We start from the raw sequence: 15,929 nt of genomic DNA on the forward strand, positions 1-15,929 counted from the left end.
AAATGCTTTCATAGCTCAGTTGGTTAGAGCACCCATTTAGTAAGCGGGAGGTCTTGTGCGTCGCTCATATCTAACCATATCTCATCTACCAGTTGAATTAAAGACTGATATTTTGTAGATAGGATTTTCCCCATCATGACTAACATGCTCACCAAATTTCGGCTCATTCAAATATGTATAACCTAATCAAATGTTATTATGAAATCAGAAAATTCTGAACCGTTAGATAACATCCTTTATATGTTTTTGCAAATAATGATCACACCAATTTGCAAAGAGAAATTAAAAATGCTAAATACCTAAAAAAATAATTAACGTCTAATTATTCTATACGTGATTAATTTTATTTGATGTCATTGTAGCAGTGTAACATATACAGTACATGTTCTAGTGGGAGTAGCAGCGCACTGGGAAATAAAGGCAGTGCAACACTCATGTTGAAGTGGGAACATCAATGCAACATTTATATTGTTGTGGGTGTACCAATACGAAACAATTGATAGCATTTGTACGTGCTATGATCGAGATTTGTAGCAAACTAGCAACAAATATATGCTATTATACTTCTAGTCAATTACATCTATATTGTTTTTATGTACTTTTAGTCATTGATATATAGTGTAGTTATTTTTTTTAAGTCGGAGAACAGTGCATTGTTATGTTACAAGATTAACCCACAGACTAGCTAGTTCCTAGCAGCTCCTCATATATCTGAACTTAGAACTTTTTGTCAAGGTAGGAGGTATATATTATCCTCCAAGTACTACACCATGTTCACTCTATCGGCTCTTTCTGTTCATTGTGCACCACTAAGTACTAATCATCAGTCCCATCTGGAGGGGTTTTAGTTAATCTCTGTAAGGTTAGGCTAATAATATTTCAAAATTGAAATTAATTTCAGGAATAATGAACCAAACAGCGCATTGTTAGAAATTTATACTGCGTCCACAAGATTCAAGACTGATTGTCCACAAGATTCAAGACTGATTCCTATTAACATAGTGAAAGGCCGAACTAAAACCTGTCTGGCCTTTTGTTGGTTTAAAAATGTATCAATTAATGTATGGACTTTGATTTGGAACTGTTTCATCATTTCATGATGGATATTCACTGTCATGATGGATATTCCAGCGGGACTTCTTTTAGTGCGCCTTCGAAAAAGCAGTTCTCAAGCTGCAGCCAGATCATCGATGTTTAACCTTTAACTCACATAGACATGCTTTAAAATCATATTTGCAGCTAGAACGCGTTCCGTGTAAACAAATACTAAGATTAGCAACATCATTTTCGGCACGCACCTTAGACTGCCAGTTCAAGAAAAACAGTGCCACAAAAATTTGAAAATCAGATTTGCAGGGGCGCGCGCGAACGCTGCACCCTCTACAACAACAAATTATGACGTAGATTATCCCACTTGGAGATATCTTAGGCCAGCGCCCCTCCTGAGTGCAATGGAGGTCACTAACCTAGGCCATAGACCTTCCTGATCGCCCATTGACCCCGTCCAGGTAAGTATGTATCTCAATATTTGGCATTACCTTTAGTACATCCACCTATGCCTTACAAATATCACACCTCTTCTATGTGGGACTAAGTCACTAAGAGCCGAATAACATTCTATTACACTCAGACTGGCATCACTTCAGTTGTTCAATCTGGCAGATCAAATCAACCAGTAATGTTCATTGATTAGTAAGGCGGTGTTCGGCATATATGGTCCATTAATAAAAACGATATGAGAACCGTGCTACGCATCGGTGTTTTTTCAAATCTTTAAACATATCGCTCTAACATCTCTATGATAGTATGATTTTTTGAATTCTAATTATAATATAAAAAATAATATAAAACATTAAGAGAGATTGAATATAATTTGAGTGACGTGAATACGGTTTTCTAAATTATTTTAAATAATATAAAACTAATTCTAATTTCAATAAAGTGAGAGAGTTTTTGGTAAATTATTTAAAAAAGAGGGAGCTGATTAGAATAATTAAGGGAGGTGGTTTTAAAATCATAAAATAGAGAGATTATAAATACACAGTTCGGTTGAGAAATTTTTTTCCTAAATATCCGGCTATGTAGAGATTTATGTCAAGGCCCAAAATATCGATATCGATGAATATATCGGTGTACCCAAAAACCGATATATATCGGATATATTCATTTTTTTGTGACCAATCCAAACTATTTAAAATATCAGATATATCAGAAATATCGAAAATATATTGAAAATATATTAAAAAAGGAAAGGACTATATACAGATCCCAAATCTCTCAAGGCAGACCCCATTTTTTCTCAAAGCAGACCCCAAACTTAAAATTGTCATTGGGCACACCCCTCTTGGCCTCAACCTAAAAACAAAAAACATTGTTTTCTCTTTTCTTTTCTCTTTTCACTTTTCACTTTCTTCGGCTGTTCTCTTTTTCCTCCTCCTCTAAAACCAAGTGTTTAAGCTAACATCGTTTCGACGTGTTTAAGCTAACTTGTTTATCCTTTAACTCTTCTTCTCTGGTTAATATCATCGTTTTGACGCTCACTTTGTTGGTAAAAAAATTGACTTTTTTATGAACTACTTTTTTCCCATTATTATTTTCATGTGTTTTATTATGTTTTATGTCGTTTCTATTGAATTTGAGTTTACATTCGGTGATTTGAAGTGAGTTTAGTGTTTCAAGTTTGCATTTTTATGGACTTCTTTTTTGATGATTGATGGTATAGTTATTATGACATGGTGCTGCATTTCTTTTATTTAAGTCATTGAATGTAAATCTGTTTGATATTTTGTGTTTGATGCAATTTTGTTAGTTTGAGAAGTGCTTTTAATTTTTCCTTAGTTATGGCATTTACTTCTTATTGGTCAGCTGTATTTGTGCAGAATAGTTTGCTGGATTAGGAATTTAGGATCTTGAATTGCAGTAAAATGCTGCTGGCCTTGTTATTTGTCTCTTGACTGCTATGAGTGTTTTCGACTTTTCGTTACGTTATCTTCTGAGGTTTAGAAGGTCTCAAATGTGCAAAATCAACGTATCCCCTCAAAAGCTTCTCCGACTTTGTTTCTTTGAGTAAGGTTTTGTACTCAACAAAATACTTCATTCTTGTTTTTCTTTTTCTTTTTTAATACTTTTATAATAGTGGCAACAAACCATGAATCTTCAAATGCTTGCTCATGACTTGATACTTCAACTTCTTGTCCTTTGATAAACTCATACTTCTTCTTCATCCTTGCTTTTTAATGTTTTACTAATTACCATTTTCTGTGAAAACCATCAAAGGAGAGAGAGTTGGGGAATGGGAAGAGACAGAGTGTGGAGGGGTGTTTTGGAAAAATAAATTGCAGCATGTGAACGTGCATTGGTGGAGTGAACGGTCACCTCATTGAAACTAATGTTTGTGCATGCATCAATACTATGGTTTCATTTGATCTGTTGTGTTATTCTGCTTAGTGATAATATCTTATCTGTTTTAAGATGTTTATGTTTGGTTGCCAAAAGCACACCAAGCAGAAAGATCAAATTCTCCTAATTAGTGAAGTATGTGAGTCATCTCTCCTATCAATTAGGGTATTCAAGTATGGCATTAAATAGGGATTAAATAGAAATGTCATACTTGAAATTAAATAGAAAGTATATGTATTTTAGCTTTGCTGATATTATATATAGTTGCTTTCATTTTATCATAAGTCCATTGTTAACTTGTTGCTTTCTTAGAAACGTTTACTTTTAAGTTTTGGATAAGATTATGAAGATGTTGGGATTGTTGTATCATTTGTCATTTAATAACAATCTTTGATTGAGAGACTCCGAGTGCTTATAGTTAATATATAGTTTACAAAAAAATCATCGGTTTTTCATGGCACAGTCAAAAGCTTGCATTTTCTGTCTTGCATCATAAAGTTTGGATTGTAATTGAAATTTGACTATTGTTAGCTATTGACGGGCAAAAAAAATTTGCATCAAGTTTACAAGGATAGTCATGCTTTGCCCCAAAAAAAGAAAGGGAAAGTTGTCTCTAGTCGCCAAATTTCTTTTCATTAGGGTTCCCAAACGGCATCTCATCAATCTGAAAAACCAAAAACAATAGTTGTAGAAGACCATATTGAAGAAGAAAGTTGGAAGAAGTTAGTGATGAGGGGTATAGAGGTTTAAATGGGCAAAAGAAGAACATGATGAGGAGATAGAGGTTTCTAATGGGCAAGAAGAAAATTTGCAGCAAGTAGATAATGTTGAGTTGGAAGAAGAACATGATGAGGACATAGAGGTTTCTAATGGGCAAGAAGAAAATTTGCATCAAGTTGATGAGAACGAAAGTGATGGAGAGTCTAAATTGGGAATATATTCCGGAGGTCCTATAGATAGCAAAGTTTTGGTCGATTATAAGGACCATATTGCTCGCAAGATTTGGGCTGTAAAGGTATTTTTTTTTTTACATCTATGCTTAATTCATTTTATAGTCGTGTTATTTATTTATTTATTTATTAAGTTAAAATCTTGTTTAATTTTGTAGGAAAGGGGTATTCTAAAACTGTACCACCATACCGTCAAACTAGAGCAATGGGACATAAGTGAAGAACCACCTCTTTTCCAAAAGAAGCTAAAAGCTACTGGGTTGTTAAACTTAGTCACATGGACACCTAAAATCTGACGTGTCAAAAAACGACTTTATCTCTGCCCATTGTTTTGTGTGCAGTGTCCAACAATAATAAAACAAAAGCGAATATATATATATATATATATATATATATATATATATATATATATATATATATATATATATATATATATATATATATATATATATATATATATATATATATATACCGACTGAATTAAACTATCTTTGTTATCCAGTTTTCTTCCTCCCAATCTCTCCTTGATTTCCATATCCAATTCAATGAACAAACAATGTCTAATTCAAGACGTTCCTGGTAATAAGTCTTTTCCCTTTTCCAATATAGTTTAGGAGTTTATTGGTTTATTGGTTTATTAGTTCATTGTAATTGTATTTTTTTAATAATGGTGTCATACAAGCTAGGAATTCTTCATTATGTATTGGATCATGTATACGGTGCATTATAGTACATCGAATTTTGGTTGTATTAAGTACACCATTTTTTTCAGGAGGATGGGGAGGTAGTAAGTTAGATTTATTAGAGAGTGTGATTAAACATCTCTTTCCTGATTTAGCAAGTCAAACTTGGCCACCTAGAGTGATTAATCCTATTTGGAGAACTGTTTGGGAGACTAAATATTCTTGTTTAAGAGAAGGTGTTTTTACAACTCCTTACACTGAACAACTTCTTCATGCATTGCCACCTGAGTGTCACAATGCCTGAGTCGCCTTCCTTACCCCTAAGTCCTTCTCCCCATAGAACATGGCTTGTGTGCTTCACCTTGCAGGTAATGCTTTCACTTTTTTAGAGTAATAAATCGTCTGAGATTTAGAGTAATAAATGGTTTGGCCTTGGGCTTCGTTATGGATTGTGGAGTCACGGGTGGAGCATCCAGAGGGTACTTAAACCATAACGGATCTCGGGTAGTTGACCACTCTTCTTTTTCTGGCCTCTTCTTAGTACTGCCCTTAGGACGACCTTTTGGTGTAGCATCCTCCTTTGGTGGCTCTAATGATGAACTTTTCAGCGTTGCAAGTTCCATGAGCATCTTTATCATAGATCTCTACCTGGTCTTCTAAGTCGATCCTAGTCGTTGAATAAATAAATTCATAGCTGGTTTGTAATCAACACCAATGGGATCACCGGCTCTCGGTTCAATAGACAACTTTTTCAAAATTCATCAATTTCAGAAAGAGGTATTCTGCACCCTTTTTGTTTGAGTATCACTAGCTCATGCGCACACGGCAAACCGTGTGAAGTACGCAAAGTGTGGTCGCAAACGCTATCATCTACCACAATGACATCTATACGTCTCATCTCTTCCAAAATCAAATCTAAAGCTCTCTTTGAAATAAATCCTCTGAGCTCACTAAAAAATTCGTCATTGTGCTCGTGCTGAAATCTAGTTAAATTCCTCTCAAAAGAGGCTCTAATTTCGCTCATCTCAATATTGATAATTGGATGGATCAATTTCCACATTCCAAGAAAATCATGTTTGCATGTCCCCTTCAAGCTCGACTTCAGTCTAGCATGCAATCCTTCCACCCTATTCGTCGTAGTGTTTCCATAGTGCTTTTGTTGGTCTATCTAGTAAGCAACAAATGCTTCTTTGTAAGGCAACCATGTTCTACGCAAATATTGGATGAGCACATGATAGTTTTTAAAAGCTAATTCTATAGAAACAAACTTTCTCAAAAAACCCTCCTGTGTCTTTGACTTTACCACATTAGTCCACATGGAACAAAGTTTATTTATGTTTTGCTCGTCATTGAGAATATTTTTTCCCATTTTCAAGAGATTGGGAAATGTGCCATCGACACAAGTGCTTCTTTGCATTTGGAAAGACTACATCGGATGCATTCTTCAAAGCTAGCTCCCTATCAATCACAATCAACACTAGAACTTCAGGCATGAGTATCTCTCGAAACCTTTCCAATGCCTAAGTGTAGTTGTACTCTTTTTCCTTTTCCATCAACACATGACATGCAGTGAAAGTCATATTGGTCAATGTCACTCCTGCAATTTCTAACAACTTGAAATGATACTTGTTTGTCCTATACGTACAATCCATGAGAAAATTTTGGTTAAAAGTCTTAGCCATTTGGATCGAACCCGAATGGGCCCAAAACAATTCGCAAACCTCATTGCTACCTTCTCGACATTTACTGTACTCCACATATCCATTTTCCCTTAACAATCTATCTAACTCTTGCAACTGTGTTCTATTTTCCATTTCATCAAGTCTAATTCTGTGTCTTGTGTTATACATTTGTCTCATAGAGGATGAGTTTAATATATCTCTTGCTTTGACAGCATTCATGACATCTTTCGGTTTGACTCCAACTCTACTCATCTCAGATACAAGAATCATTTCCATCTTATTAAACCTTCCCATATAAGAGTGACCTTCCATAGTTTTTGCCATCCCATGATTATGACGACCACAATCAACTCTTATTGTCCATCTATCTAAACTACCACGTTCAAAACATGCTTTTAATTTAAAATGACAATTCATCTTTTTTGTTCCAGTCTTTCTCACTGCCTTCTCGTTTGCTTCTACCTTTTTATAAGATAGAAATTTACCACCACGCTCACATATCAAAATAAGTCTAGGAGCCTTCCCACCAATTGCATTTTGAGATTTCCCAATGACGATAATAGCTCCCACTTCACTTCCTTTATGTTGTGTCCAATCAATTAAATCTTGACTACTATCAAATACCTATAAATCAATTTAAGTATTCATTAATCCATGGGTAAGAAGGTATTAAATCAAAGAAGTAAGTTTCAAAACGTATATTCATCCATGCATACCATGTTGGTGTTAAAATGTTCGGTTTGATCTATGTAGTTCTCTTCCGAAGATGCATTTGAATTTTGTGAAGTCCGAAGTGCATCAATTGGTACCTCATTGTGACAGTATAGAGGATCCTATAACATTTACAGTGAATTATAATGTTAGCTACAAATTTGTCACAAGAAAAATATCTATCAAAGTAACTAAGAGACGACCAAATTAGACTGTCTAATGCTTTCTAGGTCGCTCTAGTTGTGGCGCCAGAGTCTTAGAAAGTTAGTTGGCTTGGGACGTCTTGAACGTAAGACTATTCCCATTTCCCAACACTCACTATTAAAATCAACCATAAACGGAAGAGATCATCCTCATAAATTAAATTTGCATAAATACTTTGTAATCAGATTTTGTACAAGTCGTCCTCATAATGATCTCATAATAAATTGATATTAGAATCATTATGAACAATAGTTGTGCATGGAGTTACCTTGTCTTGGCCAATTGATTGAAATTTCTCTTAAATAGTTCATTTTCTACATTAAAAACATCATATGCCCATTCCATTTCACTCAATGCTATAAAAAAAAATGAAAAACAAAAATATAGGTTGTAAATAAAAATAGAACAAAAGAATTTGAAAAAGAAGATGAATATGTGTAGAGAAAGAAGAGATGTGTGGGTTAAATTTTTTTGGATTGGAAAATGAGAGGAGTGGAAAAAAAAGTGTGGGTTTAAGGAAGGTTTCTTGAGAGAGAGTAAAAAAACAAAACTTGAGTAAAAAGACAAAAGTTGAAATTTATGTGTTTTCATTTTTTAAGTGGAGTCTGCCCTTAGAGATTATTTGGGGACATATCCGGTATTAAAATTTTCTAAAATGGGGTCTGCCTTGAGATATATGGGGTCTATATATAACAATTCCCTAAAAAAATGGTCAAAAAGTCAACCGATATATATCATAAATATCATATATATCAATTATATCGGCGATATAAAATTTTATATCGAAAATTCCGATATATATCGGGAAAAAAAGGGTTCTATATTCGGTGGATATATGTTAGAAATATCGATGTTGGTGTACCAAAATACCGATATATATCGGCGATATATAGGATATATCGGCAATATTTTGGTCCTTGATTTATGTGACAAAAGAACTCAACACCAAGTATAATTTGAGAACGATGCCTGATGACTTAATTGGGTCTAGAGTTGAATGAATGCGATGTTTATATGTCATTTGTTTGATGTGACAAAAACTCGACATCAAGTGTAATATGATAATATTGCCGCCTAATGGACTTAAGTCGATCTAGAGTTGGATGAATGCAATCTTTATATGTCACTTATGTTGCAGTGGTCAGTGTTGTGAGAGTAGCACTTCTACATTTATGTTGTAGTGCTTAGCAACTTTCATATTGCATTGCAGTGAAAACTTTTACATTGAAGTGGGAGTAGCAGTGCAACATTTATGTTTTAGTGGTTGGTACCATGGGAGTAGGGAAATGCAACATTCATGTTGTAGTGGGATATCCAGTTTGGACCATTGGTGCAGGACACGACAGGACTACAACTAGAGATCTTGAAGAGGTAGAGGCTCATGCCATCTTCAGAGGAATATAGCTAGCTAGGAAAATGAAGGTCAAGAAATTGATGATCTTGACGAATTGTATGAACTTAGTGTTGTATGTGAATAAAGAAAACAATAAAGAGACAAGGATAGAAGTAACAGGTAACAACCAAGGCGCGGATTAGGCTGTCCTTAAGGAAATATTTCGCCCCTTCCAGTGGTGCAGAAAGGCAGTAGTGGCGTCTTTCTCACAGGATTCAATGGTTAACAACAGTCTGACTTTGCACTAGAATAGACTACCCTTTAGAACATCAATATAACTTTCTCTGGCGGCTACATGAAGAAGAGAAGAAGAATAGGGCAGGTTATGGTTTCTGTTTCCGTTTCTCTGAGATGGGTTTCTTATGAACTGTATAACCTCTATGGATGCACAGTCTTATATATAGAGGCTTGGTCGGTCATAGCAGTCCAACTCGCACAAGGACTTGGTCGGTCAAGAGACTAACTCACACTAGGACACTGAAACCGAAACTTGCAGCAAAAAAAAAAAACTAGTTTAGGCTTTTGATTAATCCACTACCCACTAGACATAAGCCCAAGCCCAAGCCCGACCCGACTCGGCGCGCGTGTGTGTGGCTTTGGGTGAGTCCTCCCTCCTAGAACAGACTACCCTCTAGAACAGCAATATAACTCTCTCTGGCGGCTACAGGAAGAAGATAAGAAGAATAGGGCAAGTTATGGAGACCAACTCACACTAGGACACTGAAACCGAAACTTGTTTGGTTAATCCGATCCACTACCCACTAGACATAACAGTAAGCCCAAGCCCAAGCCCAAACCCAAACCTAACTCGGAGCGGCGCGGTGCGGGCGGGAGCGCGCGCGTGTGGCTTTGGGTGAGCCCTCCCTCCTAACACAAAATCATTTGTACCCTAAGGGCACGCCCTTACGGTAGAGGAATGTCTCTTATACTTCACTTGCTAGCTAGTGGTGGATAACCAATGTGGGACTATCTATAATGCACTAAAGTAGAGAGAACACACTTTGTTCATCTCCTCCACTTTGCACACACACACACACTAGTATTTAGAAATACTCATAGAGATTCCAACAATCCCCCATTATTTCAAAATACTAATAGTCCCCCACTATTTTGGAATAGGATATTACAAAAGAAATGGGTTAACGAAATGCCAAAGAGAATCGAAAAAACAATGCATAAGATACTAGTGCTTTACGGGCTTGAACCAGTCATAGAGTAACATGTCTTATAATACGTGAAAGTGGTGGATTAAAAAATCTTTGAACCAACATTCTCTTGTAGTAAAATAGATCACATGCACCCACACTGCTCTTTCATTATATGCATGTTCTGCGGTGTTGCGCTTTTTGGCCCTTGTGCTGCTTGTGTTCCATGAATGCTCTAGAATATATGCCGGAATACTCATAAGAACCGACCCAGTTCTACATTATATTCACGTAGGTAGATATCCATCAAGTGTACATTGCAGTTAAAATACACTATCTCATAAAAAAATAATGGACTATGGATTCCAATAAGAGTAAAATAACTCATCCTTTCTCATTGCAATTCAAATTATACAAAGTATACAAAAAATGCTATCTCATCATAGGGTAGGACGTCTCAAAGAAAGACGATAGCATACCAGAGCGACGAGGTAACTTGTTTTTCTCTTTGAACCTACTTCATGGGATCTCCAATCACATAGGTGGGGTTGTCGTCAGTGTCGCCCTCTATCTAAGGCAAAAGTTCCATCCCCCTCGACGTTTCAACCACTTGTCTCCTGTTAAGCAATTTTGTCAAAGGATCGGCCAAATTTAACTCTGACCTCACATAATCTAGAGCCACACCTCCAGATTCCAGCAGCTGCTTTATAGACCGTAGTCCCAAACGGATGCATGGTATGCTTTTCCCATTGTACAATTTGCTCTTTGCCTTTGCTATTGCGGCCTGACAATCACAATGCATAGGTACAGCTGGAGGCGGTTTTGTACTAATAGGAAGATCTACCAAGAGGTTTCGAAGCCACTCCGCCTTAGCACTTGCTTTATCTAAAGCAATAAGCTCGGACTCTATGGTTGAACGAGCTATCAAGGTTTGCTTAGAAGATTTCCAAGCGACTGCACCTCCACCAAGGGTGAAAATATACTACTAGTGGACTTGATATCATGAGAATCAGATATCCAGTTTGCATCACAATAACCCTCTATCACAGGTGGAGTTTGTCTAAAACGTATGTCATAATTCATTGTTCTTCTCAAGTACTTGGCTAGTCTCTTTAACACACTCCAATGTTCCTTGCTATGACAATGAGTGTATCTGCTTAACCTGCTAACTTCATAAGCAATGTCAGGTCTAGTGCAATTCATCAAGTACATGAGACTACCAATAATTTGGGCATATCTAGATTGAAGGACATTATGTTGATCATTTTTCTGAAGTTCACTAGTGGCCTCATACGGTGTCAACACAGGCTTACTATCATAAAAGTTAAACTTCTTTAAAAACTTTTCAACATAATGCTCTTGTGAAGGCGTATAGCCATCACTATTTCTAATAATTTTAATTCCAAGAATCACATCAGCTTCTCCCAAATCCTTCATTTCAAATTGAGAGGATAAGAACATCTTGGTGTTTCTCATAACATCAAGGCTAGGACTCATGATTAACATGTCATCCACATATAGACAAATCATATCATATATATATATATATATATATATATATATATATATATATATATATATATATATATATATATATTATAGCTCTACCCTCTTCAATTGAGGAAGCATTTCTAGAGTGTCCACGTGTCAAGGCTAATTAAGATAAAATAGGAGATAAAATAGGAAACAAATATTTATCTTTATCCTTATATATATATTATAACTATACCCTCACAAAGACTCCAATTTTTTTTAAACTCTATTACTAAATATAAAAGCAGTTTTTTCTAAACTCTATTATTAAATATAAAAAAATAGGATATAAATAAAGAAACAATCTCATCTAGAGTTTTACATACTCTCTAATTTTTTCTAAACACTAGCTAATTATGAAAAAACAATCACATCTAAAGTTTCACAAAATCTCCAACTTTTCCTAAACAATATAGCTAATTACGAAAAAAAAAAAAACTAAATTGCTAAAAACAATAATTTCCACCGAAAACGATTTTCCTAAAACCCTTTCGATTTGATGAGCCATCCATTGTATGATTTAGACATTTATTCATAGTTAAGGATTCAAAAAATCACAATTACGACCACAATAATTACGACATACTTATATATATATTCCAATTCCTTATAGTTACACCCTCACCAATCTAATTTTTGGAACACTCGCAGGGACTCCAGTTTTTTCTAAACTCTATTACTACTTATAAAAAAGTAGGATATAAATAAGAAAACAATCCCATATAAAGTTTCATAGAGTCTCTAACTTTTCCTAAACACTATAACTAATTACGAAAAAACAATTCCATTTAGAGTTTCACAAAAACAATCCCATCTAGAGTTTCATAGTCTCCAACTTTCTCCAAAAAATATAGTTAATTACGAAAAAAAAATATGAGACAAAAAAACTAAATTGCTAAAAATAATAGTTTCCACTGAAAACAATTTTTCTAAAACCCTTTTAATTTGATGCGTCATCCACAATGGGATTTAAACATTTATTCATAGTTAAGGATTCCAAAAATCACAATTCTGGTCACAATAATTACGACAGATTCCAATTAAATTTATGAATTTATAAATTTTCAACACTATATATATATCACAATTTTGGCCACAATATATATATAATTCAGCGGAATAACAAGATTCATATATATAAATTATATACCAAACCAAAACAAATTACATGTGAAAAATTAAATTATATAAAAAAAAATAACATCATAAAATATATAATAAAAATGAAAAAAAATAACGGCAAAAGCAATAATGACAAATATTTCAAAACATATATAATCTTGAATGAAATTAATGTCAAAGAACAATTAAAACCGAAAACTAGATGCAAATGCCAAAACCAAAATAATATTTAACCAAATGTGGATGCAAATGCAAATTAAACTAATCTTAAAAAAATTAATAAAAATCAATAATAAACCGCATTAAACTAACCTCAAAGAAAATGAAAAAAATGCAAAGCATTAAACTAATCTTAAAAAAGTAATTAATGAAAAAATATGGATTCAAAACAACCTAAATAATAATTAACGGAAAATCAAAACTTGGATGCAAATACATCAAACTAATATAAAAACAATAATTGTCGGAAAATCGGGAACTGGATGCAAATGCATTGAACTAACCTCAAATAATATTTAACGGGAAATCAGAAACTGGATGCAAATGCAAGCATTAAACTAATCATAAAAAGTAATTAATAGAAAATCAGAATATGGATACAACTGCATTAAACTAACCTCAAAGAATAATTAACGGGAAATCGGAAACTGGATGCAAATGCAAGCATTAAACTAATCTTAAAAAGTAATTAATAGAAAATCGGAATATGGATACAACTGCATTAAACTAACCTCAAAGAATAATTAACGGAAAATCAAAACTTGGATGCAAATACATCAAACTAATATAAAAATAATAATTGTCGGGAAATCGGGAACTGGATGCAAATGCATTGAACTAACCTCAAAGAAAAATTAATTATAAATTGGAAACATAATGCAAATGCGTGGAACTAATCTTAAAGAATAATTAACGGAAAATCGGAAACCGGATGCAACTACTGAAATAATCTTAAAAAATAAACTGGATGCAAATGCATTGAACTAACCTTAAGAAATAATTAACCGGAAATTGGAAATTGGATGCAAATTCATTAAACTAACCTCAAACAATAATTAACGGGAAATCGAAAACTAGATGCAAATGCAATCTTATCAAATAATAAATGAGAAATCGAAACGTATACAAATACATTAAACTAATCTCACGTATCAATTAACGGAAATCGAAACCTGAATGCAAATGCATTGAAATGACCTCAAAGAACAATTAATAGGGAATTGGAAATTGGATGCCAATGTATTGAACTAACAGAAAGAATAATTAACGAAATCGAAACTAGATGCAACCGCATTGAACTAACCTAAAAAAATGGGAATCAAAAATTGGATTCAACTGCATTGAACTAACCTCAAAATATAAATAACGGAAAATCAGAAACTGGATGCAAATGCATTGAACTAACCTAAAAACATAGTTGGATTATATGTTGTGAGAATGTCTTGATAAGTATAGTTTTGCATTTAAAATGGTATTTATCTTATCTCTTTCCGTATGACTAGTAACTCCTTACTATTCAAGTAGCTTCAATATATATGAACTTTGCCTTATTAGGCAACCTCACAAAACTTCAATCAAATTTATATTATTAAACAACAAAATAAAATTGAAGGGTTTTATCAAAGGTGAGTTTTTTTTTTAATGGAGAGTGAGGTTTTCACGTTATAAGAAATTTGGATGAGTGATCAATATAATATTAATATATAATAGTTATGCATATTTGTAAATATTTTTTAAAATAATTAATATAATAACACCCGTTTATAGATAATCTTTGCAGATTCCAAATAGTGAGTCATGCATAATTTAAAGAATAATTAATGGGAAATCGGGAACTGGATAATCTTTGATGATCACATATAATAAATCAAACATAATTTATTTTTTATGTCATGTTTGCAAGGACACTATAGATGGATCAGTAGAAGTTGGTATTACACACCACATTGGATAATTAAAAGGAAATCGAAAATTGGATTCAAATACATAATTGAACTCAAAAAGTAATTAACGGGAAATCAAAAACTTTATGCAAATACAATAAACTAAACTCAAAAAATAATTAACTAGAAATCAGAAACTGGATGCAATTGCATTAAACTAACATCAGAGAATAACTAACAGAAAATTAGAAATTGGATGCAAATCCTTAAAAAATATTTAATGGAAAATCGTAAACGGTATGCAAATACATTAAACAAATCTCAAATAATAATTAATGAGAAACCAGAAACTGTATGCAAATGCATTGAACTAAACTCAAAAAATAATTAACAGAAAATCAAAAATCGAATGTAACTGCATTGAACTAACCTCATAGAATAATTGGTGGGAAATCAGAAACTAAATGCAAATATGCATTAAAATAACCTACAAGAATAGTTAATGGAAAATCAGAAACAGGATGTAATTGCATCAAACTAACCTAAAAGTATAAATAATCAAAAACTAGATGCAGATGTATTGAACTAACCTTAAAGAATTATTAAAGGAAAATTGGAAACTAGATGCAATTGCAATGAACTAATCTCAAAGACTAATTAACAAAACATTGAAAAAGGGATGAAACTACAATGAACTAACCTAAATGAATAATTAACAAGAAATTATAAATTTGATCTAAATGCATTGAACTAACCTCAAAAAATAATTAACAGGAAATCAGAAACTTGATGTAAATGCATTGAATTAACCTAAAAAAACAATTAACATAAAATTGGAAATTGGATACAACTATATTGAACTAACCTCAAAGAATAATTAACGGAAAATCATAAAATAGATGCAACTGCATTAAACTAAAATTAGAGATTAACTAACGGAAATTAGAAATTGGATGCAAATGCATTGAAATAACCTCAAAGAATAGTGAACTGGAAATCGGAAGCCGGATGTAACTGTATTGCACTGACCTCAAAGCATAAATAACTAGAAATTGTAAACTATCGAACTAACCTAGAAAAATAATTAACAGAAAATCAGAAACTAGATGAAGATGTATTGAATAAATCACAAAGAGTAATTAACAAAACATCAAAAAGTGGATGCAACTGTACTGAATTAACCTTAATGAATAACTAACTGAAAATTATAAAGTGGATGCAATT

General features: G+C 33.4%; 1 protein-coding gene and 1 non-coding gene across 2 annotated transcripts; both read right to left on the reverse strand.

Annotated features, from left to right (window-relative positions):
* Nucleotides 1–1,353: 1,353 nt before the first annotated feature.
* Nucleotides 1,354–1,516, reverse strand: LOC147501300 (U1 spliceosomal RNA). Its single transcript, XR_015194060.1, has one exon. It is a non-coding gene; the product is annotated as a U1 spliceosomal RNA (small nuclear RNA).
* A 5,036-nt stretch (nucleotides 1,517–6,552) lies between these two features.
* LOC147501301 (uncharacterized) lies at nucleotides 6,553–10,969 on the reverse strand. Its single transcript, XM_086604294.1, has 3 exons — nucleotides 10,778–10,969; nucleotides 7,431–7,547; nucleotides 6,553–7,338 (listed from the first exon to the last, which is right to left on the reverse strand). The coding sequence occupies exons 1-3, from the start codon at nucleotides 10,967–10,969 to the stop codon at nucleotides 6,553–6,555; spliced, it is 1,095 nt and encodes a 364-aa protein (XP_086460420.1).
* Nucleotides 10,970–15,929: the final 4,960 nt, after the last annotated feature.

This window comes from Coptis chinensis, chromosome 4, assembly GCF_015680905.1.
Source record: "Coptis chinensis isolate HL-2020 chromosome 4, ASM1568090v1, whole genome shotgun sequence".
Lineage (NCBI taxonomy): Eukaryota > Viridiplantae > Streptophyta > Magnoliopsida > Ranunculales > Ranunculaceae > Coptis > Coptis chinensis.